General features: G+C 39.5%; 1 protein-coding gene across 7 annotated transcripts in view; it reads right to left on the reverse strand.

Moving 5' to 3' along the window:
• The window catches only part of SPTAN1 (spectrin alpha, non-erythrocytic 1), a 52,673-nt gene extending 27,451 nt beyond the window's left edge, over positions 1-25,222 (reverse strand). For 2 of the 7 annotated variants that reach the window (XM_085312080.1, XM_085312079.1), the window contains exons 1-23: positions 25,130-25,215; positions 22,220-22,270; positions 16,669-16,908; positions 15,882-16,007; positions 13,237-13,377; positions 11,895-12,041; positions 11,154-11,287; positions 10,348-10,492; positions 10,101-10,255; positions 8,856-8,991; positions 8,177-8,278; positions 7,685-7,822; positions 7,124-7,234; positions 6,607-6,684; positions 6,263-6,418; positions 5,753-5,957; positions 5,455-5,636; positions 4,267-4,510; positions 3,807-3,929; positions 2,946-3,163; positions 2,115-2,207; positions 1,594-1,728; positions 989-1,137 (exon numbers count right to left, since the gene is read on the reverse strand). In XM_085312080.1, the coding sequence (XP_085168206.1) occupies positions 989-1,137; positions 1,594-1,728; positions 2,115-2,207; positions 2,946-3,163; positions 3,807-3,929; positions 4,267-4,510; positions 5,455-5,636; positions 5,753-5,957; positions 6,263-6,418; positions 6,607-6,684; positions 7,124-7,234; positions 7,685-7,822; positions 8,177-8,278; positions 8,856-8,991; positions 10,101-10,255; positions 10,348-10,492; positions 11,154-11,287; positions 11,895-12,041; positions 13,237-13,377; positions 15,882-16,007; positions 16,669-16,908; positions 22,220-22,252 (3,191 nt within the window). In that variant the 5' untranslated portion in view covers positions 22,253-22,270; positions 25,130-25,215. Of the gene's footprint in view, positions 1-988; positions 1,138-1,593; positions 1,729-2,114; positions 2,208-2,945; positions 3,164-3,806; positions 3,930-4,266; positions 4,511-5,454; positions 5,637-5,752; positions 5,958-6,262; positions 6,419-6,606; positions 6,685-7,123; positions 7,235-7,684; positions 7,823-8,176; positions 8,279-8,855; positions 8,992-10,100; positions 10,256-10,347; positions 10,493-11,153; positions 11,288-11,894; positions 12,042-13,232; positions 13,378-15,881; positions 16,008-16,668; positions 16,909-22,219; positions 22,271-25,129 lie in introns of all 7 variants that reach the window. The other 5 variants (XM_085312081.1, XM_085312078.1, XM_085312076.1 and 2 more) reach the window with 4 other exon arrangements.
• Positions 25,223-25,707: the final 485 nt, after the last annotated feature.

Consider the following 25,707-nt stretch of genomic DNA (forward strand, 5'->3'; position numbering starts at 1 on the left):
ACGTTATTAAAACCCTGAACTGTGTCACAATTATCCAAGCATCCTTTCTTCTCACTAGCATGAGCTGTATTATTTAAAAAAAATAAAAAACAATAGAAAAAAAATCCTAGCACTAAGGTAAGTAATCATTGTATGTCATTTTAATAACTGGTGACTCAAAACAACTGAGTGGGGAAAAATTCACACAAAAGTGACAGCGTAACTGTGAAAACAGATGGGAGTATACACAGAACTTTCAGCTTTAGCTTCCAAGTAGCTTGATAAGATGAGCCTGTAGCCCACATCTACCACCTACAGCCCTCACTCAAACTAATCTACAATTACCATGTGTTTTAAGAGGTTATTAGCAACCAGTCATGCAGCTTTCTCCACTTGCAATAGCAAATTCCCCTTTATTTATCATCATTATTATTATWTWTTTTTTTTAACTAAAAAAGGGGGGCAGGGGAGAGAAGTTTTAACCCTCATAACAGCAACAAATAACAGCACTATGTTTTAAGAAAAAARCAACGAGCTAGTGCCAAAATAGCCACAGGTCCTAGGCAGGTCACCTGCAGAGGCAGCCCTATATAGGGAGGGTACTGTACTTTATGTAACCAAAATTAAGAAAGCATTTCAAAACAGATCACACGATAAGAAGTGACGACTACAAATACAAGAGCTGCTTAGGACAGATATAACTAACAAACAAGTTTAAGTCGTTAGGTACAACAACAAAAGGAACACATAAAATATTGAAGTCAGACAGTAAGTTGAGTTCAAGTGTCATGAATTTTACAGTTAAAAAAATGGGAGAAGCAACAGGAAAATCTAGAATAAGAATAAAAAACCTCAATAAAGTGTCTCTGGTAAAGGAGCCTCCAGTTTTGCTCCATTTAATTCCTCTCTAGTGTAAGATATATCAACTTAAACTTCTGGTAAATGAGAAAGGCAAAGGCTAAGCCAGTAAGTGCTGGGTGGTTCTGATATCTTATCAGTTATATCTTACTGGTTGTCAATTTGCTCCTGTCGTATCGCTATGCTGCCTTGCTCTTCCAGGAGATTCTCTCGGGATGCAGACTGGGCAGGATCTAATTTTTTCACATAGGCAGCAGGTACAAAGCCCTGACGGTCATTAACTTCAACCTTCCACCAGTCCTGAACAAAAAGAAAAACATGACCAGTATTAGGCAAGTGTAAAGTACGGTCTCCAACAGAAAGCTGGGAAATTAGAGGCTTCTACTAACACAGGAAAACCACCAACGATCTTAACAGTTTGCTCTTTTTTATAGAGGTCATTTCAAATAAACTGCATTTTGAAGAATCTAGGTCTTACTCCAAATTCTCCCTTTGTTTTTGGTCAAGAAGTCCTCACAGACACATGCCCTAGAGCATACAAAAACAATGTTGTTCGTCCGACTTAGCAAAGCTGGCACCTACAAAGGAGTCACGAGAATGAGTTGAAGAGGTATGCCAAAGTGCAGAATGGGAACATGGACTAAACGTGCAAATGCTTTCACTTCTTTGAATGGTCTTGTTTAAGAACACTACTCAGCCAAACACACAAAAGTGAGCGAGCCAAGCAGCTCAGAAAAACAGAAGGTAAGAGCACACCTTGTTAGTGCTGTTGAGTAGGGTCAGGATATCTCCCTTTTTCATAGTCACCTCCCGCGGACTCTTCTCCTGGTAATCATAAAGGGCCAGGACAAGCTCTTTTCCTGTTTCATCATCTGTGGGAGCAACTTGTTGCTAACAAAGATAAAGCAGAGTTAAGATAGAGAAATTGTTAAACGTTAATTATAATCAATGTAATTGTCCTAAAAAAAACATTTCAGCCTTAATTAAAACTACTGTAATCCTTTAAAATGACTTTTGATGAAATACATACACGACAGGCTTGTTTTTARGTGCCGTCTGGACTTAAACACTGAAAATCACCACATCATTCTGTTTCCTTCCAGTGCAACATAGCTGTCTGTTATGATTATGAAAAAGGACCACTAACTTAGTTATAGGGGGAAAAAAAAAGAACAGTACAGTCTGCAGTACATTCTCAATGACAACTGTTATCAAGCTTTTTCTTTATGATTTGTTGACCCAAGATTTTTAGCAACATGATTAGCATCTTTCCTTACCCTGCATGACTGGGCCTGCTCCCTTAGTGCCTGTATGCTACTGCCATAAGCAGAAAGATCAGACATCAAAGCTTCATGTTTCTTCAGAAGAGCCTGAAACCAAACAATAAAACCAGTATGTACCCCTAGCCATTTTTACAAATGCTACTCAGCTTTAAAAAAAAACATATTTTAGTCCTACACATGGAGAATGTGGGTTCTTCARAGTCTTGTGACTCTCATGAGAATAACTACTTCTATTTATTCACAGGCTAGATAGTGGTCCTAATGCTCCTGGTGCCTTTCCTCTACCTTATCTCAGAAACATTCTTTTGTTCTGACCAGGACTACAACATATCACTCTGAAAATAGCACAAGGCTGAAATCATGCCTTTAAACTGCACTTACTTTCAAYGCAATTATCAGTCTGCAGCGTCTGGAATGTGGCTTTTGGCCACAGAACAATACTAGTAAAATAACTCTTAGTTTAAATAAAGTTACTTTCAGACCCAGTGCATTACTGAAACAGGACTCAACGAAATGCAACATATTAACAATTTACTGATACTAATCTCATTACACTTTAKGAAAATCCTGTTATACAGTCCATATAATGCAAATTTTCTTTGCAATTGGTTTAATATACTGAGCAGCAAAATACCATGCACAACAACAACTAAGACAGAAAACAACTATCACACCATCTTTTGATCCAAAATTCAGCTTGAAGGAAGAATTTCCACCCTTTTTCATAGGGGTTCTGAAAMCAGCGTAGCACCCTACTTTCTTTACCATTGGATAAAATCCACACTCTCCATGCACAAAACTGATTCAAACAACAGTGTAACATACCTCAGCAGAGTCTTCATCCTTCCCATAATCTGTGCTGCCTACAATGGGCTCYTTTTCCCTCATCCAGGATTCAGCCTCATTAGCATCAGCAAAGTACTGCTGAGCTTGTAGGGAGTCCTCTAGATCTTGTCGACGCTGTGATGCCTTAGCTTTCAGAGAGTCCCATTTTTGGTTTAGTTCATTCAATTTGGCTTTCACATCCTCTGCAGCAAAATGTCCTAGGTAACAGAAAGATAAAAAGAGAGGGCCCTGAAGAACATAAAAATATGAATAATACAGACAAAAACATTACTTGCACTTCCTAAAAAGTCACATAGGTTAGACCTCTGTAAACCTCTCTAGCTATTCTGACTAGAATAATGAAAGCATAATTCAGCTTGTCCTTTTGGCACAGGCTGGAGAACACTGTACCTGTCAATCAAATYGTACTAGGAATATTTGAATCAAGAACAAAGCAAGCTACGTCGTAACATTTCTTCTCAATTATGAAACAAGAAAGGCCATCTCTTTCCAGAAACAGTTTCTACAGCAGACAAATATCATTTCAGACATGCATTCTGAATCCCAGAAGTTAAGAATGTTGAGTCAGAAATAAAGAGACATATAAAACATGATTGGCTCTCACTGGCTTTGTGCAGGATTATTTCTCACATCATGATTGTGTGCCACAGATAYAAGTCTTTAACACATCTCACAAAAACAGAGGCCCAATATCATAGGCACAAAGTCCCTGAATACAGGACTCTTAAAACCCAGATGAAAACAAGCAGGGACATTTATTTGTACAGAGTCAGAGAACAAAGCACAGTACAAAGAATTTCGTGTTTCTAAAAGATAAAGAATTAAAATATTGAGACACACCCTCTTCCACCATAGCATTTCCCTTCTGGGTGACTGCTTTAATGCGGGGCTCATGGCCTGCAATTTCTGCCTGCAAAGCCTGATGCTTCTTTAGCAGATTCTGGACACCAATTAAGTCCTTTCCTGAAAGATACAAGACAGTTGATTAGCTCATTTAGAGTCACTAGACTAAACAAAAATTTTTAAGAAGCTGTAACCACTGGCAGACTAACTTACAGAAAAAGTATCACAATCCAGACAGAGCACTATGCAAATTGAGTTACCCACCATAACTGTACAAGTAATGTAACAGGAAAAGAATCATGAGTCACAGCAAACAGGTAAATCCATGCACTGTTACTTACCAAAATAAATAAATAAATAAATAAATAAGAAATTGCCAGGGAACGTCCTACAAAGAGACAAGTTATAATGGAGCAATTCCTTTATCTAAATCCTGCAGATATCAGGGTGGACCAACCTCGGTTTGTGGAGGCTGCAATAGGTTCTTTCTCCCTAATCCAGGTCTCTTCRTCTTCAATGTCACGGAAAAGCTGCTGTAGGCGAAGAGAATCTGCAAGTTTCTGCTTGCGAGCTACCATAGGATCCTTCAGAGCTTCATAACGAGCTACTAAAGCTTCTTGTTTCTTCTTGATATTGTCAGCATCAAAATGTCCAGCATCTTGGAACTGGCGTGCCTGGATAGTAATGCCATCTATACGATCCTAAAATCAAATCAGCAATAGCATTAGGTCAGAATCACTGCAAYGTTTCAAGGCTTTTATTATGCTTGCTATGTTCAGGGACTGAAAATATTCGGACAGGATTTTCAGGTCTTCGATAATATTTTATACTGTGACAGMGGAAGAGAATCTCAGCCACACATTGTTAGTGCAATAATTTTGGGCAATAATTATGTCCTGGATAATATTCAACAGATTACGTAAACGTAACTGCTTTTWATCTGGTAATTTCAAAAACAAAAGATACAAAAGCTTTTATGAAATTTCAACACCTTTACAGATATGTTAATTTAGTTTGAGAATAGCCAACATAAGTCATTTTTCAACTGAAAAACTGAAAATTAACAATGCTGGAATCTGGATTCTATCGATTTTTTTTGCCATGGATTTAGTTCTCTTAAAAGATCATCTGCAAAGGTAGGAACTGCTTGCTATAGACTTCTACATTATTAAAAACAAACAAACAAGACCTGTCTTCTCCACTTCCCATTTTCACAATAGAGCTGTATAAAAGTGACTCAGATGCAAATAAGCTGTTTGCAAATGTAGTCTAAATCCAAGTGATTTGGAGAAATTATTTCCTAGGCAAAAYGCAGCATACCTCCTTAAGCTGATACTACTTGGTGTTGGAAGTGTCACTGCACAGGACACTGCACAGGACAATGCTGTGCTATAAGCAGTTAACAATATGCAACTATCTTAGTTAAAAATATATATTTTTTTTGTCAAAGCCATGAAGATATTCTGAGACACATCTAATTTATACTTCAGTTCAAAATTAGTTCTGGTAAGTAAACTGTAAAGCTAGAAACTACAAATTTTTCATGCAAATGCATATTCTTATTACTATCTCCTAAAGTCTCTGRAGTGCATATTTTCAGGTGATCAAACCTCAGAGAAAACGAAGACAAGACTGTTGTCCTTACCTGATGGGCAGCAACATCTGCCTCCAGAAGGGCATGTTTCTTCTGAAGATTCTGAACATTAGTAAGATCTTTTCCGTAATCATCAGAAGCCAAGTGTCCTTCTACTTCATATAGCCACARCTCGATATCTTCCACATTGCGATTGAACTGCTGCTGCTGATTGGCTTCACATAGTTTTGTTCCTGAGTAGACAGAACGAAGAGATGATTCGAGTTTTCCACCTCATTGCACTTCCCATCTTCTACAGGCTAGACTCTTTAGAGAAAGCATTGTCCATACTCTCCTAAGTAGGTCTCACCTTTGAGCCTCGTGGCCTCCCGAAGTTTATTCCACAAGTCRATAACTTCATTCATGCGAGCTGCCACTTCATCAGATGCATAGTGATTGACATCAATCAACTTCTGGCCAGCTTTCTCCAGTGCATCAATACGACTCTGATTAGCAGAAAGTTCTGCTTCAAAAGCCTGATGTTTCTGAACTTTACCCTGCAGGTTTGATGGATCCTACAGATGAAGAAAGAAAAAGAACCTTCCAGTCTAGAATTAGTATCCATAAATCCCTGAAGGATTTTAAAAWTTACATTCAYATAYRCCAAGATGACAGAAGAATTGCTACCACAAATATACCTTTGAAATTAGAACATTTAAGCTAYTGAATGAGCACAATTGCACCATGATGGGACAATCCTTCTGGGAGTCAGGGAGAACTACAATTCCTTCTGTTGCCATTAATACTGCCTACATCAGCAACATTTTGGCTGACATTGATATTGCCTTATAATTATTCAGGCATTTGTCTTTGGTTTTACCTTGTAAGCCTCATCTGTTGCCGTTTTCATTTTTTCATTAACCCAACTCTTTAGCTCATCAGAGTCCCGGAAAAACTGCTGCAGATGGAAAGAATCTGCCAGTTGGGCACGGCGGTACATAGCTCTTTCATGAAGAGCATTTCGGCGGCTCAGCAGCTGAAAAAAAAAGCAAAGATTACTAAATTCTTAAGCTCATAAGAACCACCACTGTATATGTACTTTGGGAAGAGCTCCACTGACTTGTACTATACGCATATTACTTCTTCACTGTATTCCCAACTTTCAAATAACGTTCTGCTTTTTCATTTTAAAGTCTGAAGTCCAAATCTATTTTAAATACTTACAGCATCTCTGCGTGTAGCAACATCATCCATGGCATAATGGTTATTCTGAATCAGTTTAGTAGCAAACTCATCTAGAGCCTAAAGACAAAAGAGTTTTCCATTCACTGGACATAACTTGCACAAGCAATTATTTACTCAGTAAACTAGTTCTTGAAAGTTTACCACAATAAAATTAACAGACAAGCATTAAGGTAACTACYGTTGAAATTCTTCATCTGCACCATCACCTCATTATGGATGAGGGCACATTTTTGACAATTTAGCATCCATATATGCATTGCCAAGATATGCAAGTACTTGGTTACTCAGATCTGAGACAGCAAGGAAGCCTACCTTTTCCACTATCAGTGTTCCATTTTACAGAGAATACACACATCACATTTATCACAGCGAATTGTTCTCCAGAGCAAACTCCATCCTCCTCTGTCATGCCCCAGCAACGTCTCCTACCCAATCGATGTGTTCACTTATTTTTATTTCTTGTCTATTTAGTGATCACACAATGTAAATGTCTTACTGTGATTTTCTCCTCTTGGGCACTTAGGGATTTCTCAAAGTCCTCATGCTTCTTTAAAAGAGCCTCAACACTATCCAGAGAATCACCAAGGTCTTCATTCAGCAGAAATGCCTACAGTAAAGAAACAAACACAGCATTGATTTTTATGTTTCTTTCCTCAGCTGCTCTAAAAGTCAACTCAAGTACAGACAGCAGTACTTACTACCATACGACATTGTAAGAAAGCGAAGGATGATATATTGGGATGGTGGTCTTCGTACACCTCTAAAAACCAAAGATCCTGAAAATTTTGTTTTAGCTGCCTATTCAAAAATTGTGTTAGCACACAAAAAAAGTAATCTCAAGTCAATTCATCACAACTAATAGTTCCAGTATTAGATAGAAAATCTCATTGTGGCAGCTTGGGCAGGGAGACARAGAACTCTGCAAAATATCTTGTTCACTAAATCACAACACATAGTGGCAGTCATTGCCACTTATAAAGGCTGTTTATTAAAGTCCACAAAAAACTTCAGAAGCGAAAATYAACCATATCTGGAGAGTTCAAAAATTTGCACTCACTTCTTGTTTGCTCATCCAGTTGTCAACTTGTTCAGTGTCTCTGTAGAAGAGCTGCAGGTCCATGCACTGTTCATACTGTTGTCTGCGAAGCTCCCATAGTTCTAGCAAGGCAGCTCTTTCATCTGAGAGGATGGTTAGCTATGGGATTGGGAAGAGGCATGTATAATCACTTAAATTAACAGACTAGTTAATTTCAATCTCAACATAAAATCAAGTCAAAACTTTAAAAGGTGGTTAACACAGGACTAGAAAAGACTTCTCAGGTACTAGAATCATTCTCCTGTTACTGACACCATCATCATCAGATAGTTGAGTCTTTTCTCAGCTTATACACATCACTTAAGTTAATGAAAGAAACTCTTCAACCTAGAGTGATAATACTTTGCACCTCTAGATCTTAACATGAAATAAACTTCTAATTTAAGTGATGCTGAAAAATGAGACTTTTAAAAATTCTTCTAGGAGCTTTTGCTCTCCAACTGACCAACCTACCTTTTCTTTAACTTCATCAGAAGCGTAGTGCCCAGCAGCAAGCAAAGCCTGACCAGACTCATCAGCGGATTTGAAGCTATCTTCATGGGCATCAATTTCTCCCTACGGAAGGGGATGTAAGTCACTTTCAAAAATTTATCTTAAATTAGAATATCAGAACACAAAGACTGCTATTGAAAATAGCATGCTGTTGCTAGACCACTAATTAAAATAACAGAGACAACAGTCTGGTTACCTGACTGATAAAACGTTTAATCTTTAAATACGTTACACTGAACATGGAAACTAAAATCAAATGTATAGCCTTACAATGCAGATGTTAAACAGAAAYGAAAGGTTGGTGTCAGGTCACACTTACTCTTATTTAGAGCAATCCCTCATGATGGGAAACTAAGTCAGTCATCAGCCCAAGTGACTGCTGTCAGGTCTTACTGTTTTTAACAAAATATTATCACAAACATTCTTAAATACKAATTCATTAGTTTATCTACCCACTACCAAGAACCACAAAGTTAAAAAAAAATCTTAAATCAGAATAGATAGCAATCTAGTGTTTTTAGTTGCATGATCGAAGGATTATAGTGAGACAGCATTACCAATTCTGATTCAGAGATTGTGTTAGACATACAAACCTGTCCCTGAGGATTATTGATCAGATTTGACTGTCTAACCAGTATACCTTATGTTCCTGATGTCTATCTAGAAGGGCTTCTGCTCCAGCTACATCATTGGCAAGTTCATCAGCATTTATCAGGGCCTTCATTTCAGTCACCCAGCTAGTGAGGTCCCGAAAGTCTGCAAGAAAGCGCTGCAGCCTGGGGAAAACAGAAGGAAAAATGGTTGGTTTCACTATCCTCAACTTCAAAGATAAGGAATTACAAATGTAAAAGCTGTTCCTCAGGAACAAGTTAAGACAACATCAAAAAGCAATATTATTAAGTAAATAAAAGTGTTTTCAATCCAAGAAAGAAGTCTTCTAAAACTAGGAAAATGCTAGGTTTAAAATCAAGGGAGATAACTTTCCCTAGTTCTCAAACACGTTTTGCACACAACCTATACTGAAAGTACACAGAATATACTGAATTACAAGCCTGTGTGTTGAAGGCAACAGAAATCAAGAGATATGTCAAGCAGAGTGTTTCAGAATGGCCCACAGCACTGCTCCTGTGACAAACACAGCATATGGAGGTGGGGAGAGAAGTGGCAGGGAAAAACTGACAAAAAATTTCAACYGCACATGCCTCAGTCTTAAAAACTCATTCCTTTCAGTATTGTCTTCATTGTTCTTTGCCTTCAGCATGCGCTTAACACTTATCAGCGGACGTGATCTGTTTCTGTTTCCCTTTTAAATTTGCTTTTAATTGATCTGAAGAGATTATGACAGCAAAGGCAAAAGAAATTTTTACTTCATGGGCCACTACCACCAATCTTGCATCACGAGAGAGAACAAATAGTACAAACAAAAATAGAAAGGATGCAAACTAACCATCATATCAGGATGAGTTYATTTTTAGTATGGCTTCTTAACAACGATCTAATAATTTATGTTTCTTAAGACAACCAGATTTATATAGAAACAAGACTAAATGAAGAAAAATCCCACAACAAAGCAACTATCACAGAAGAGTCTGGTATTTCATATAGTCTGGGACAATACATAAAACAAAATACTTTAGCCTTCACAGAGTAACAATAAATTCATATCCAGTGAATGAGCAAAAGTTATAGTAAAAAAATTTGTATGAAAAACACGTATCTATTAGAATCACTGAAAAAATATAATTTAGTGAATGAGACTGTTTCTGAAAACATCAGAATTATCCAAAAACTTTGGAGATTACCTCCCTTTCTTTTCCTTCCAACAGTCCTCTACCAAATTTGAGTAAGGAAGTAAGGAGTCATTTCAGCAAGACAACATTCCTACCTGTAGGAGTCATTAAGGCGAGCATGCCTTTCTGCTGCCAGAGTTCGGATTTGTTCCCAGTTGGCAATCAGCTCCTCCCGTTTCACTTGAATTTGAGAGGCATTTATTGGGTGAGACTGCTGCAAACGGTCAGCTTCTGTGCAAAGAGCCTTTACCTAGACCCCGTCACAAACAGCAAGTAAGCTTCTAGCCTTTTACAAGCAAGTTAAATAATTTGTGGTAGGTAAAATGAATTTCTTATGGGTACCTTATCTTCAAGAGCTGCAAGATCTCTTTCCAGACCTTCATGCTTACGCAACAAAGCCTGCACACTGGCTAAGTCTCTGCCAAAATCATCTGATGCCATCAACTGCCCCTTCTCCTTAATCCAGCTGATAGTTTCATCCACATCCCTTCAAAAAGCAGCACAAATTGAATACACACGATCTTTTATGGGGAGGGGAAGAAAGGAGGATGTTTCCACTTACACAGACTTACCGGCAATACAAACATACATCATCAACATACATCAACATTGCAGCCAACTCAAAGATAGGCTGGCCATTTTTCTGATGGTGTCATCAGATGCAAATAAACTATAGCACCAGTGAGCACCATCACCTAACAGGCCTGTTTCTCACACTGCACCAAGGTCTTTTCTCAACCTTCATTCCAGTAAATTTCAAAATGCCACGAACAGCAGACAAGGATACCAGGGCATTGCTCAAAGACCCCCAGAGCAACTAGAGTTACAGTCTGCAGAGGACCACCTCTTTCAACACTTTAATGCTCATCTAGGATGGAATTATGGGAAGTAGCTCTCAGACAGAGGAAAGGGTGGCAAAACTGTCACCTAGTAAGGATGACTGGAATCACAAAACTTTGAAAAGCTAAATCAGAACAACTCTCCTACGTGAACTTGAGAACAATAAGGTTCTCCTTTCAGAGTCATAAAGAATAAAGCATAAATATAACAGAGGATGGTAGTTTTCTTCTCATAATACGTAGCTGAATGGATCATTAGACATCAGCACAAGTATTACATCTCTTCAGTAGACCCAACCAAGTTGATACCTGTTGAAGCGTTGAACTTCAGCTGCCCCAAAGAGTTTTCCTTGCCTCTGAAGGGCAAGCCCCTTAAGACGTTGCCAGCTTGCATTTACTTCATCCTGTTTGGACTTTATCAGTTGTTCTTCAGGGTGTTGTTCCTAGTGAGCAAAGGAAAAAAAAAATGTTATTTTCATATGCTCCATGGTTTTGTATCTATCAACAAATCTTGGAAACACTTCTGCTTTGCAAGAGATCAATGTATAATTATTACACTTTTCATCTGATCTCTCAGACCTATGGTTTTCCTGAAACACTGTAAATATGCAATACTCTTACAATAGCCTATGTTTTTCTACGCATTAATTAGTTAACGTAAAGAGGGCTGAAATAGTATCTATTTTTCTCCTGCAATGCAATACTTCCTGCCTGTCTACATCCTTGCCCAAGCCCCAGATGATATACAAGAACAGAAGATACACTAATTGTGCYCAGGGGAAATGCATTTAACTTCAAATATGACAGTTTCAAACTTACTACTTACAAACTTACTACTGCCACATTTGCAGGTACTGCCTCAGCTGAGACAGAGTTATTTAAGCTACTCAGCAGAAGAATAATTGAATTGAATGATACCCATTCAAGATTAAGAGGGCCAGGTCTCTAGGCACACAGAGAATAAAATATAAGAGTCTGATACATAAGGAGGAGGGCAAGAGAACAAGTTTCCTGACTTGCCAGAAGTTTTCAACGCACATGAACATTTACCTGGATAAGTTTACCAGCAAACTGGTTCACTTCATTTACTCTTTCCTCATGAGCTGCTAGGTCTGTCTGAAACTCTTCGAATTTCTTTTGCAGAACCTCAACATGCTCCAAGTCCTGGCCAAGCTCTTCTGAAGTCACTATTGCTTCCTAGCATGTGGAGGAAAAAAACAGTCAATTTCAACATAACCTAAGAGAAATCACTACCATCACTACCAGGAATCATGAGGCAAATTGTCTCCATTTTAAATAGTTCAAATATAGTTACAATCATTATATTTTAAASGTAATTTTAATGACACTAAGTTAGCAAGATATTCCTACAAAACTACATCTTTAAAAAAAAGAATATCCTCACATACACCCCAAATACCCCGCAAATAAAAACATCTTTATTAGGGAAAACATACAAGTTCACTAAGGGGGTTGTTTTCTATCTTGTTTGCTTTTATTCATTTTTCAAATAACTATTATTTGTTCCACTATCATGTTTTAGGTTCTGTGCATGATGATCATTCCTACAACAACCTACAAAACTGAAAAAAAATGCATAAGAACAGAAAAAAAAACCCACAAACTTCAAAGCAACAAAATAACTGGCCATACTATTAAGGAATACATATGCTGACAATAATTTGTTTACATTTTTGGATTATTTATGGATAATTGCTATAGGGTCTCAATATGAGTCTTCTTTATGAAAAAATCCACTGTCATACTCAGCAATAGTTATGTAGGATTTACAGTTCCAACCCACAATGAGAGAAAATAGCAAGCCTTTATTAAGAAAACCAGGATGATCATTTTGTGGCTGTTTTACTCGATACTGTGGTTTGTGGTCTGTTTCTTCAGAGTTCAAAGCAGTCAAAAACAACCAGTTCTCTTTCAGAAAATTTCCTTGCAACATATATCTAAAGATATTCCAATCATATGCAATTATGTACACACTGTTTGGTGGCAAGGCTGGGTGCTTTCTAACTGCTCACTTAGAACATTTATTACAAAAAAATTGTTTTTACAGGCTATAGATTTCACTTTACAGAAATTTCAGCTACTATGAGAAATATGAAGGTCTCCTTAAAGCAAAGGAGGAAATTGATTATATTTAATATGCTTTCCAAATACAGATTCCTCTCACTCAGTCTAATACCTTTCTTGTGGCTGCAAAAGAAAGAAYGGTTTGCGTATCTATTGCTTATACAACATAAATAACCTCAATAAAATGTGTAGCCACATTTAAAAGCTCTCTGGTGAGTACATGAACTACAGCAACAATGTTCATAAAAAAATTCCACACGACAAATCAAAGTTCCCATCAAAAATACAGTAAATGCAGATAACATGCCTTGTCATTGATCCAGTCCAAGACATCTTCACATTCTCTTAAGTACTGCACCAGCTTCTGTGCCTGCAACAATTTGACTCCTTTCTCTCTCATTTTTTCCAGTAGTAATTCCCATAGTCGGTGAAGCTCCTGCAGTCGAGTCTAGAACAATACGATGTTAACATTTAAATCCTGTTTCAAAGATGATTAAGTTTTGCAGAGCAATTATACTCCTTTTCTGTCCTTAAACTTCGGGTAAAGCCTCCTTTTAATGTTCTAAAGCTTAGCTTTCAAATGATACATGATGAGGTAACACAGGAGTAGAGTACAAGTTGAAAATTACTGAACTGAGTATTTAAACACTTGTTGTTAATTAATGAAGCTATCAAACAGGTGTTTATATAACTATTTATGGGGTAAACATTTGGAGACAAAATTTGATTAGAATTCTATGCTAGGGTGAAGTCAGATCAAAAAATTGCTATCTCCATCAAATGCTCATTCTTTTAAAATGGAAGTTAACTCCCAGCGAGTGAGTTTTCTGGGATATATTTTTATCTAAATTAATATACTGTTTCAAGTCAAATTTGTACCACTTTGCAGTATTTGCTAACCATTTCTCTTAGCATTAGTCAGTCAACATACTTAGTCAACATTGTTAAGTAATATAATACTGAAATACTAGGAGCAATTACTAGTTTTAGCACTGAGTCTCTGGCTGCACTCTGCCTTCCAAAACATTTGGGAGAGACCATAAGCCTTGCAAGACAGCTAGAAAGAAAAACACCACCACCACACAGACACACAACTTGCAAAACAGGAAAGTACCTGCTCCACCCATCATTTATAATGCTTTGTGCATCAAGATCTGAAACTCATGCTAGAGAAGCTTTTGAATGTCTGACAGGGCGGATACTTATTTAATCTATTTAGAAAGTTCAATTACGTAGATTTCAAGGAAAGAAGCAGCTCAAACCACTCAAATTCCCAGAGCTGCCCAAAGTAACAGTGCAAACTGTTGTCAATGGAAGAAAGCACACATTGCAAAAGAAAGTTCCACTGCACAGCCAGGAGTTTCACCTACTCGTATGTGGCACCCAACTTGAGTAGCAGTTACTATTGGGCGCTGGGCAGTCCTGTATGGCGTGAAAGACTAAACCATTAAAAGACAAATTACCACTCTACATAGAACTTGAATAAGAACTTGCATTGAAGAGCAAAGCCAAGACACAAGACTATTAAGATCACCCAACTGAAAACACTTTTCCCGTTTGTAGTACAGATTACGTTATCAAAATGCACAATGAGATTTCTAAAATAAGGATAACTTATTTTGTTTTATTACAGACCATATAAAAGACCTATTTCTGCTYTTGTCAGTCACCACCCTTTTCTTACATTCAATAAAATAATTAAAGTATCAGTGAGTTTGATAATCACTACAAAAACATCAAAGCAGTTCTCTTTTTGACAAGTTTTACAAGCTCACATTCAGTTCTTGTAATGGAAAGAGCTTTGAACAACTTTAAAGGCTCTTGCATTAAAGAAAATGCAGCTATAACCAATACTGAAACAACTTACCAGAGGCCTAAAAATAGCAGATTTAAGAAAATGAGTTCTAGAAAAGAAGTTGGTGCATGGAAAATAAAAATAACCATATACTAGTGAGGCACACGTACGTRTTTATGTAAAGCAACCCTAGAAATAAGAAAGAAAACACTAACTTTTTCAGAGAAAAACAAGAGTAAATAAGAGAAGGGATAAAGGCACTTGTCAAATTAAGTTGTCAATCAAATTTCTAGCCTGTTTTAGATTTTTAAAATAGCGAGTCGTCATCCAAATTTGGTCAAATCTGAACTTTAGTGTAACAGCAAAGTTTTGGGTTTTTTTGTTTTTTGTTTTTTTTTTTTTTTTTTTTTAATTGTCATCGCATTACACAGGTCAGAAGATTCTAAGAGAACGGGAAGGAAAAAAAAAAAAACTAGAGGATTTGAAGAAAGTTTATTTCCTGCTATTGGGGAAGTAGTTGTCCTAAGAGATGTTTACAGATGGATAAACTGAGCAGGGAGAGTACGGTACTTAGACATTTTAGAAAAGCTGTGGAACACAAATTTAAGAATAATAGGATGTATGCTCAGTACAATTTAAACAAAGTGTTAAAATCACTAAAGATGCGATCTGGGTTACAGTTTGGAAATAGAAATAAGACCTTTGAAGTTTATTAATATGGTTGCTTGTATTACTATGATTATTGCAGAAAAGTTGAAGTGCTATATACAAGCAAGAAGTGTAGTGTTCTGACATGGGGCCTTGTGAATTTGCTGCTTCTTGATAGTGTGCCACCTTGGGAAGAACCACAAGTATAATTCATCATTTGACATGTGCTTTTCAGCAAGTTACTAAATTACTGACAATTTTCTAATCCAAGTTCCTGGACCCTGTAGATAGATACTTGCTGAAGACTTGGATTCARAAGAGAGATAAAAACTAGGTGCTCAGTGAAAGAGAAAAATACCTGTAACCTTTACAATAGAAATTCTTCTGTGATTTCACTAATCAAATAACTGTAGAATTTTAGAGCGTTTTAAAACCTACAGTTACCCACATCATCTGCAAAAATTGTTTAAGAAAAACCTTCTAAGAGGCCAGAAAGTTTTAAAACTCACTCTTATGGTTTCTGATGCAAAATGCCCTTCATTAATCATCTGATTTCCAGCCTCATCCAGTTTAACGATAGCCCCTGAATTGGCCTGAACCTCAGCTTCAAAGGCTTGGTGCTTCTGTAGCTTCCCCTAAAAGTAAAACATCAAAGAACACAACTCAGGTTTGGTGCACAAACCTCCTCTACATTTTCCCAGTATTAAAGTTTTTAGTGTATTTTATACAGATTTAGTACCAACTCAAACAAGGAATAAAATAGCACAGTTGAAATCATTGTTGTACAATACACTTCCTGGGTGGATTCAAACATCCCAACTTGAGTTATTTCATTATTGTGTTTGCTCTTTTACTTCAGAATGTTCAAACATTYGGGAGCCCATTCAGCTAGTTCCACCCACACAAGCCAATTTTCTACAAATATCCTTTTTGTGTGTGTGTGCGCATGTGTGTGCGCGTGTGTGCAAACAATAAAAATTAATTCATGTTCATTTACAGAGCTAAAATGCCTAATGAATCCTAAAAACAAACAAAGCTGTTTTTCACTACATTGCACTGAGTAACCTTTTGCATGTTGATTTAGTGTCTAATCCATTATTAGAAATATTTCAATTATATCAGCAAAGGAGTCAAACTTTTGAAGAACACTTTGCAGGTGCATGAATATTTCCATCTATGAATATTTCCATCTTCACCACTCTCAGTTCAAGATACACTTAAGCATTTGTTTCATCTGCTCTAGTTGACCTGGTATGTCAAGTCAACATAAAAACATAAAACAGGAGTAAGACTTACCTGTAAATTGCTTGGGTCTTTGTAATTTTCATCAGATGCTATCTGAAGTTTCTCTTGGATCCATTTTTCAAGCTCATCCGCATCACGCTGGAAAAACTGGAATCGATAGGAATCTTCAAGTTTTTGGCGCCTTAGAGAAGATAGTTCCTTGAACCTGTGGTAACGGTCCAAAACTTGTTGACGTCTTTCTTGGATGTCTTCCGCTGTTTCCAACACTTTTACCCCGCTTGGATCCATCTTCTGAAAGCCAAAAAAAAACTCAGTTAACATTTGGCTTGTAATATAAAAAAGTAGTGTAGGAAGAGATCTGCGTAAGAAAAGCCTGTTTTCTAAACTTACGCATAGTTTACTTAAGTCTTACTCTGTGCATGTGAGTGAGAGGTGATTGGTGGGAGGGCGGGTAGGTGTGCACACACGCATGTATATGGACAAATATAAAAACATGCTTCTAGCAAAAAAAAAAAGTCATGAGACTTAAATACATTTAGCAGCTACTTGTTTTGTAAAAATATGGTTGTGGTCTACCTACCCTGCAATATAAATGCTACATCATCCCAAACTGCAGCATGCAAACGTCTAATACAAATTTAAAAATGTGTGTGTGGGGGGGTGCATGCATGCTTGTATGTGTGCGCGCATATATATACACACATGTATAGGCATGTATATAAAATATATATATCTCAAACAGAAAATCTGGAAGTATTTTATTTTAAATCATTGTTTTAGATAAACTTGAGAATATTACTGTTTAAAGATGAGCTACCTGCTCCGTACACGTATGTCTATGTGTGCGCGCACATATCCTGTTCTCAATTAAAGAAGTTAAAGTACTGTCATTCCCTACACAATCTTTCAAAGCCAACACAGCATGCTCACACCGTAGTTGAGTTCTTAAAAAGACAAAGAATTTAAAGTGTTTTGTATAACTAATGACTCTTCCCTGACCACTGACTGAAAAATCCTTTTCCATTGCTTTATACATTAAAAATTGTTATTGTTACCATAGACAGCAAAGAAGTGACTCCTGTTCTGCTTCATCTACTTTCTAACACAACTGTGGTAACTTAATTTTCAGTTCTTAAACTTTCAAAGATGATTTGATTTTCAATGAGAAATCTACACACTAGAACAGAGTTGTAACACAAACTGAAAAGCAGTACTTGTTATTGTCACTGGAGTCTGAATATTTACTCATTTAACTCATTATGCACATCAAGAAGCTGTTGCAACAAATACTCTGTGCTGGAACAATTAGGCAATTAAAGCCTTGATGTACAAGTGTTTACACATATAGCTCACTTGATACTTTCACTATAAATTCTGTAAGCACCAAGCAGGATGTCAGCTTCAATCATATCAATAATAAAAAAAGAAACCAAGTGCACAGCTGCATTTCGAGAAAGGTGGGCAATCTCTAAAGCGTGCCGTTGAACAAAAAATTGTTATTTAGTTGCTAGCTGCACGGCTTTAATTAGTCACCTATCTTGCACAATTTTGTGAACAACTCCATCGGCCGGCTGTGCCTTCTGTTGGATCCCGGCAGCTGTAAAGGGACCATCTGACAGAGAGGAACGCAYGGGGGCGAATTCGCGCATTCCAGAGCGCGCTTCCCAGAGTCACACCCTGCAACAGGGCAGCCGTGTCAGCAGCCGTCCTCCCTCCAGCGAACTCTGAGCCCCGACTGCATTGCGGCAGTTTAAGGAAGGAAAGAAAACTCAGCTGTGTTTTCTCATCCAAGCCCAGGCGTTTCACTCGCTACTGTCAGAAGACAGCAAGGAGAGAAAAAAAAAAAAAGAACGCGTAGACTGTATTATAGCAACGAAGTCCACGTTCCACCTGACAGCAGCACCAAAGGCTGCACTTGATTAGCAAACCTGAATATTTAAAGATCAAAATCCCAAATGTAACTTGAGCTCAGCTACAGATTCACTTTCCTAAGAAATAAGCTGCTTTTTCAATGCTGTTTCAAACATAGCCTTTTCCCCTCCAGAAAGAGAGCAAGCGAGTAAAATATGAGTAAGTTATGGCTAAAAATGTCCTTTTCTGTGCTGTTACATTGTGTTTGGATTTGGCCAACAATTACTTATTTATTAAATTGTGTTCATGAAGAACAAAGTTGCAGTCAGTCTAAAGGTGTTGTGCAGCTGTATCCTACCTCTCTGCTCTAGTTATCTACATTACTGGAAAAAACGAAACCCTAGTCAGTCTTTGGAACACCCTAAAGCCTTCTGCTGTCAACTTACATTTCACTATTAAAAATGCCCTCCACAGCCCAAATAATTATATATATGTATTATTTACAAATAGAAGATACTCCGTAATGGCCTCCTGCCATGCAAACCGGCTCATCTTTCTGCTGGAATTTGTTAAAAGAAAGCCTCTTTTTATAACTGCACTAAGTCGAGCTAGTCAATTGTAAAAGAAGTGCTTTGGTCTAGCAATAATAGACTGTTCTTTCCTGCAGCTGACGTCAGCGAGTCTCTGCTCTGCCAAGACACGATCGGCAGTCGCTAGGGAGCTCTGAGCTCAAAACTCATCAACGCTGCAGGATGATGCAGCCTGTACCCAGTGTTTTCATGCCAGGACTGCGGTATCCCTCTCAAAACGAAGTCATCTCCAACGTGGTTCTAAAGCTTTGCGGTTCACTTGCACCGTTAAAAGGCACCAACTTTCCTCTGTGACACCTCTGTCGTCTTACCRTGGGACCCCCTACCAAGAAGTTACGTTTTATGCTCTCAACGCAAAAAAAAAAAAATATTGTTTGAATTCAGGTGCAGGTGAACGGCCAGTCTGTCCGGGGGGACGGGGCCCGCGCGCGGAGGCATCCCCGCCTCGGCGCTGCTGCGGGCGGCCCCTCCCGGCGCAGCCTGCGCCCGCCTGATAAGCTCGGAGGGAGCAAAATTTCGAGGCGGTGCAGGGAGGCCAAACGACAGGGGTTGTTTCCTACCGAAAACCTCAGCTGTCCGCAGAGCTACATCGTTACGCAGAAAGACATCTCCAGACCAGCACATCTGCCTTAGCAGTTTCGAAGGCACCTACCAACACTTTTTTATGTTGTAAAACTAACTCTAGAAAAACCACTAATCAGCTTGACTCTATCTAAAAACAAAAAAAAAGAAACCTATCAGCAATGCTCCTTTGCACTATCCCACTGGGGTGGTGCTTTTACCAAAAAAATCAAAAAGTGGAATACAATTTGGGAGGTGGAGGGTGGGGGGGGGAAGAAAAGAAAAGCACTTATTTATTACTCTCACCCTTCAATATAAATTGCCCATCTTCCCCAGAAAACTTACATAAAAGGTACGCTAAACTTCTGAATGGCAATATAGAGTCTCAGATATTTACAGACACTGCAGTGCAACAACCATGATGTCAGCAACATCATTCAAGCTCAGAAACAGTTGTATCAASGGGGGTTAAACAGGAATTAGAGCAATGCCATCAGGGCAGACACACACCGGAGCTGTCAGCATTTCCCTTACCAAAACAYGTTTTCAGGGATTTAAAAACTTGAATGCAAACTACATTCAGTGGTATATAGAAGATTTTAGTATATTTTCAAAACAATTACACTAAGCTTAAGAAATTAAACTACTCTCTGCCTGACAAGCAATCAGATATCAGTATATAAAGATCACTACCTTAAAACGTAGTAAAATAATGTCGTTTACTTAAAACAARTCTCGATGTGTTATGCGTGTTCAGCATATGTACTCCTAGTAATACCCTGTAATATGACTAATGTGCCAATATTCTTCCTGCTTCCCAAATATGCACACACAGAGCAACTTGATGCATTTTTTTTTGCACTCATCAATATTAGGCATCATAAGCTCTGTCAAAAGAACATTTAACTCTAATATTAGCTACTCTCTTCTGTTTCCCTCTTTGAGGAAGAATATGAATTGCTGACTTTTTTTCCTAAGCAAAAGAACTTAAAATCTAACATTGGATGTGAAAATAATCTTTATAAGGCAAGAACAACAGAGGAAAAAAAATAGCATACRTTTTTCTAACTTTCATTTGCTCCATTTGCAGCTTCCTCAAAATGCTAAATAAAAAGTAAGCCACTATGTCTGTCTCAAGCACAGAATCACCATTACTGCTTGGTATGTACCAATACTTCAGGTAAATAAAACTGAGCTTCTGGAAAGTACACGCAGCAGGGACACTATCTCTTGGCATTACGAAGGGATTTTCAAGAGCATATTGTGTTACAAAGAAGTAGCTGAAGGGTATGATATCATATACCCTATACTACATATTTTAAATGGTACTGAGAAGGAATTAATAACCAGTAATTTTTTTTGTTAAAGATTAAAAGCAAAAATAAGGAAATCTCAATGGTCGAATAACTGCAGCAAGATCCTAGGTCCAAATACTCCTGGTTACTGTTAAGAAATGTCACCTAAAGAATCAAACCAGTATTAAAAACCCAAGATGTGTTAAGCCACTGGTTAATGCTATAGGCACATATAAACTAACCACAGAGCAGGTAAAATCGAAACACATCCTAAACAACTAAGGATGTATTACAGGGACACAAGAAACTATAGCAATAAAAAAAAATATATAAATTATATGTGAATTGAAGCAGGCTGCAAAGCTATCGATTTACATTGATTTGAGGGCTTGTGTACAGCCTTAACTATGTACCTGTAAAATATGGAAGATTAATAAACATTCATCTTCATGCATCTACTTTTTAAATTTTAATTCTACTAGTCACATAACAGCATYTAAATTGATGAAGCTGCGTAACACAGCTGAACTGCCTATCTAAATTTGTTACCTTTATGTACCATTTTTGGGGGGTTTAGTTTTGTTTTCAGTATCACCACAGACCTTTGATGAAACTATGCAGAGCTGGCAGGGACTGCACTCTGCACTGAAGCTCCTGAGAAAGCAAATTACCTTGACTGCATTGCAGAAATCCAGCGCTTACAAATAATGTGATACCATATAATTAACCCCAGCACTTTCCATTTCTACCACATTATCTTTCACTACAGTTTTAACTGTAGTATAGACATTTATATTACTATTATTTCAAAATAAAATCTAGTTGTCTGTATTATCCAACTAAAGTTTGATGCATCCATCCTACTTGTTTTACCATCACTGAACAGAAACTCTGGAGATGTAGAAACAGAGACCCAAATTTAAATGTATAATGTTCTAGAGCATAAGCCATACCGAGGTCAGTTTTTAGAAGCTGTAACTAAAAAGATATTCCTCAAGAACTCTTTAAAGCAACAAATCTCAGAAAAATCAACCCACATCAACAGCTGATYATACTGAACTATAACAGGTTCACAAAACGTTCACACATCATGCATCACAGAAAGAAATTAGGAAATCTGAAATATTAGAGGAAAGCCAGATCAGAATCAACACTGAAGTATAAATAAAGCACCTGCTATACTTCTGTGCTCTGTGTAGTTCAAATTCTCAAACGAATAGCTTATGTTACAAATAGGTCACTGCAATAAAGGCAGGCAATGCGATGATAAATATGCRATGACACTTCATGCATTACGTAAAATACCTGGACTTTGACTTTACGAAACGATGACAACATGATGAAGGAATGTAGAGTCTAAAAGGGAGGGGGAAATCAAGATAACATTCAGCTAACTACTAGGTAAGGACACTGTTTATTTTTTCTTTTTCCTCTTCAAAATACATATTCAACCACAGTACACACTTCATACTTTCTTTTTGGTTCCTTGCCACATATAACGATTTGGAGTTACTATTATACAAGCTATTTGTGAGAGGCTGGCTTCCCCATGCAAAAAGGTTAAAGTTATCAGCAGTAAAACTTAATTAAAACTGACATTGGAATGTACTAACCTTTCCAGTTAATTTAAAAATACAGTGTCATAATCTGAAGGTCAAAACAAAAAAGTAAAGTCATCGGATTTGGCAAATGACATTTCTTGCTAGAGTAATAAGATAGGGTGGCTTAATTTAAAGATACAAACAAATTTAATGAGAAGGTTTTAAATATAAATATCYACAAAGATGTTCACATTCAATTATCATGTTAAAAAAGGACAAGTAGCAGTTGTGACAATTTTTTTTGAGATGCATCRTTACATGGCTGGCAACAGCCACGCAGACCTAACTCACTGGATTTTTAGATGAAAAATTCCTTGCATCCCTAACTGCATTTTCCCCATCAGTACACCACAATTCCTGAAACAGTTCGTGGGCAACTGCAGTTACATGTCTTTGTGCTTGCTAAAGCTAGTGCATATCTATCATGGCATTTGCATAGCTTAATGTGGATCGGTTGCAGCAGCGAGAAGGCAGCTTGCCACTTTATTTGATCCATGGTCAGCAACGGGAGCACATTGCTGGACTACACTTGGCAATCACCATCAATAGCATCTGCAGTCTGCTCCACCCCATTTTTCCACTGCCTACACTCCTGGGACAAATGGAAAAAACAAACTCCTACGGTATACTACCATGCAGAGGAGAAGAGGAAGAAATTCGTATTATTTGCCCTGATATAGTGGAATCAATTACTTCCCCCAAAATGCAATGTATTCATGAATAAAACAATTAAAACCACATAAATAYATTAAAAAGGTAAAACTAAGGCAATAAAGAAACTAAGTTATTTGTATTAAATTACTAGGATCAGTTATAAATGTAATAGTTGAGAATTAGGAATTTTACACAAAGAGGCATCATCCTCTCCTAAAGGGTTTAAGGCTTCTGCAACCTTTCTTGTATGCAGGAGAAAATCATAAATAAGCCTTTAAGGACACTCTGACATTCTAGATTTTTGTCATTACTGCTGTTTAAAAAAAAAAGAAAAGCAGCAAAGAAAAATATGCTTGCTTATATTCATCAATCTCAGAGCTCGCAGAAGCRTAACAACTTTTTTGAAAAATAAAAATAAAAAACCAAAAAGAGATAGCCCATTGAACTTCAATGCGGCCTATCCAGATGTACAATTTATTTTCCAACAGGAATGGAAATAAATTACTTCATGTGAAGAATGTAACCTGCTACCCTCTTTCAAGTATTTTATGCAGCTTAATGATTCCATTACTATGGTTCTGGATCCTGCACACAATGCAGCAGAAAGCTTCCTATTTTCAACCTCTTTGTTCGTTATTTTCTGTGCACAATTTATAAACAATGACAAATTAAGATTTCACAGAAAAAACTGATCTGCTGATTGCATTTAAATGCATAAAGGCACAAAAAGTGATTTCATATTTGTTCTGAACAAACCCGAAACCCCAACCAAGGCCTTCCAGAGACTGCTGCCATCAGAATCTTCTGGCACTTCGCTGAAAACAAAAAGCTGAACAAAAAAAATCCCCAGAAAGATACAGAACCATTTCAGGCTGTTTTTTCCCCCCAATGTGTTCATTCGCCATCTCCAGACAACCGCTGTTCAGAACCTCTTTAAATATGCATGAGAGACCGCTCAACACTCACGTACGTTTTAAAGGCTGGAAAAACGCAGCTGTTTTATCATAAAACGGCTACTAAAAATCCTGAACTGGAGCGCAGGCCAGCCGAAAAAACGTACCGCGATAATGCTTCTGTTTTTCCCTTAATTATTAGGGCAAAACATCACCGCACTGGTAGGTATTTACGACCTACGGACGCAGATTTGTATCATTCTAACCAGGTTAAGTCCTACGGGGGCAATAAATAAGGAAAACATGGGGCTGTCGCGTCTTTGATTCACGCTGGGAGGAGGAAAAGCCTCAGCGGCAGAGGGAAAACGCGGCGTCTCCCACGCAGGAACGCGGCGCCTGCCCGACACGGGCACCCCACGCAGGGCCGGGGAGGGCCGGTCCCGGGGTCCCCGGCGCGGCCGGGAGCTGAGCGCTGCCCGCGGGGGCTCCGCRGCCGCCCCGGCCCCGCTCCCCTCCCCCGCTCCCGTCTTCGCCCCCTCGCACGCACCTCGCTGCCTCTCCCGAGCTCGGGCAGAGCCGGGCTGGCGGCGCCGGGTCCCCTCCGCCCGAGCCCCGCGGAGGTTTTACCTCAGGAGGGAGGCAGCGCTTTGCCGCCAAGGGGAAAGCAGAGGGCCGGGCGCGGCGGGAGCCGGCGGCTCCTTCCGCGCGGCCCCGGGGTCGCTGTCACCGCTCCCCGCGGCGCTGAATGAAATTCCGGCCGCGGCCCCGAGCTGCCCAGGGCGGAGCCCGCCCGCCCCTCCCCCTCCCCRCACGGAGACCCCGGGCGGCGCCGCGGCGGCCGCCCGCGATAAGCGGCCCCGGGGCAGGAGCCGCGGCACGCCGGGGCCGGCGCGGGGCGGCCTCAGGGCGGCGGCGGCGCCCGCAGCCTCCGCGGCCGCCCTACACCTGTCTCCGCAGCGCGGGGGGAGGCAGAGGGCTCCCTCCCCCCGAGCGCGGCCGGGTAAAGGCGAAGCGCGACCCTCGGCCGCCCCCGAGCGCGGCGCCCTCCCCCTCCCCGGCCGCCTCACCGGGTCGGCGCGAAGGGGCCTGCCCCGCCGGCTCCGCGCCCTCCGCCCCTCCGATACGGACACGACGCGCCGCCCGCGCCGGCCTTTTTATAGTGTGGCCGGAGATGACGTCAGCGCCGCAGAACGGGCTCCCTGCCGGCGGAAAGGGCCGAAGAGCTTCGGAAAGGATCGGTAGCGGGTGGGGGAGGGAAGGCCCCGCCCACCCGTAGGCCGCGAGCAGGCCGGAGGCTGCCGAACGCACGAGGCTGCGCATGCGGCGGCCGGCGCAGGCCGAAGAGTTCCGGACGGAGCCGAGCGATTCCGGAAAGAGCCGAGGGGCGGATCGGGGTGATGCAAGGTGAAGCCGGCGGGGAGCGGGCCGGGGGCGGGGGGAGCCGCTGCACCGAGGCTGGTGCACGGGGTACGGAGCGGAGGGGGGAGCCCCCGGGGTGCCCCCTCGGCGCTTTCAACAATTCAAGGCAGCACTGGGAAAATTATTTTAAATGGTGCTGCAGCATGGAAATGATTTTGGTTCTTAGCTCCCTTCCCCCCCCAGCTGCTGGAGGTGCAAAAAAGCAGAGACCTAGTTACAGATTTTA

Source organism: Rhea americana, unplaced genomic scaffold (genome assembly GCF_003343005.1).
Source record: "Rhea americana isolate MKP2758 unplaced genomic scaffold, rheAme1 scaffold_357, whole genome shotgun sequence".
NCBI lineage: Eukaryota > Metazoa > Chordata > Aves > Rheiformes > Rheidae > Rhea > Rhea americana.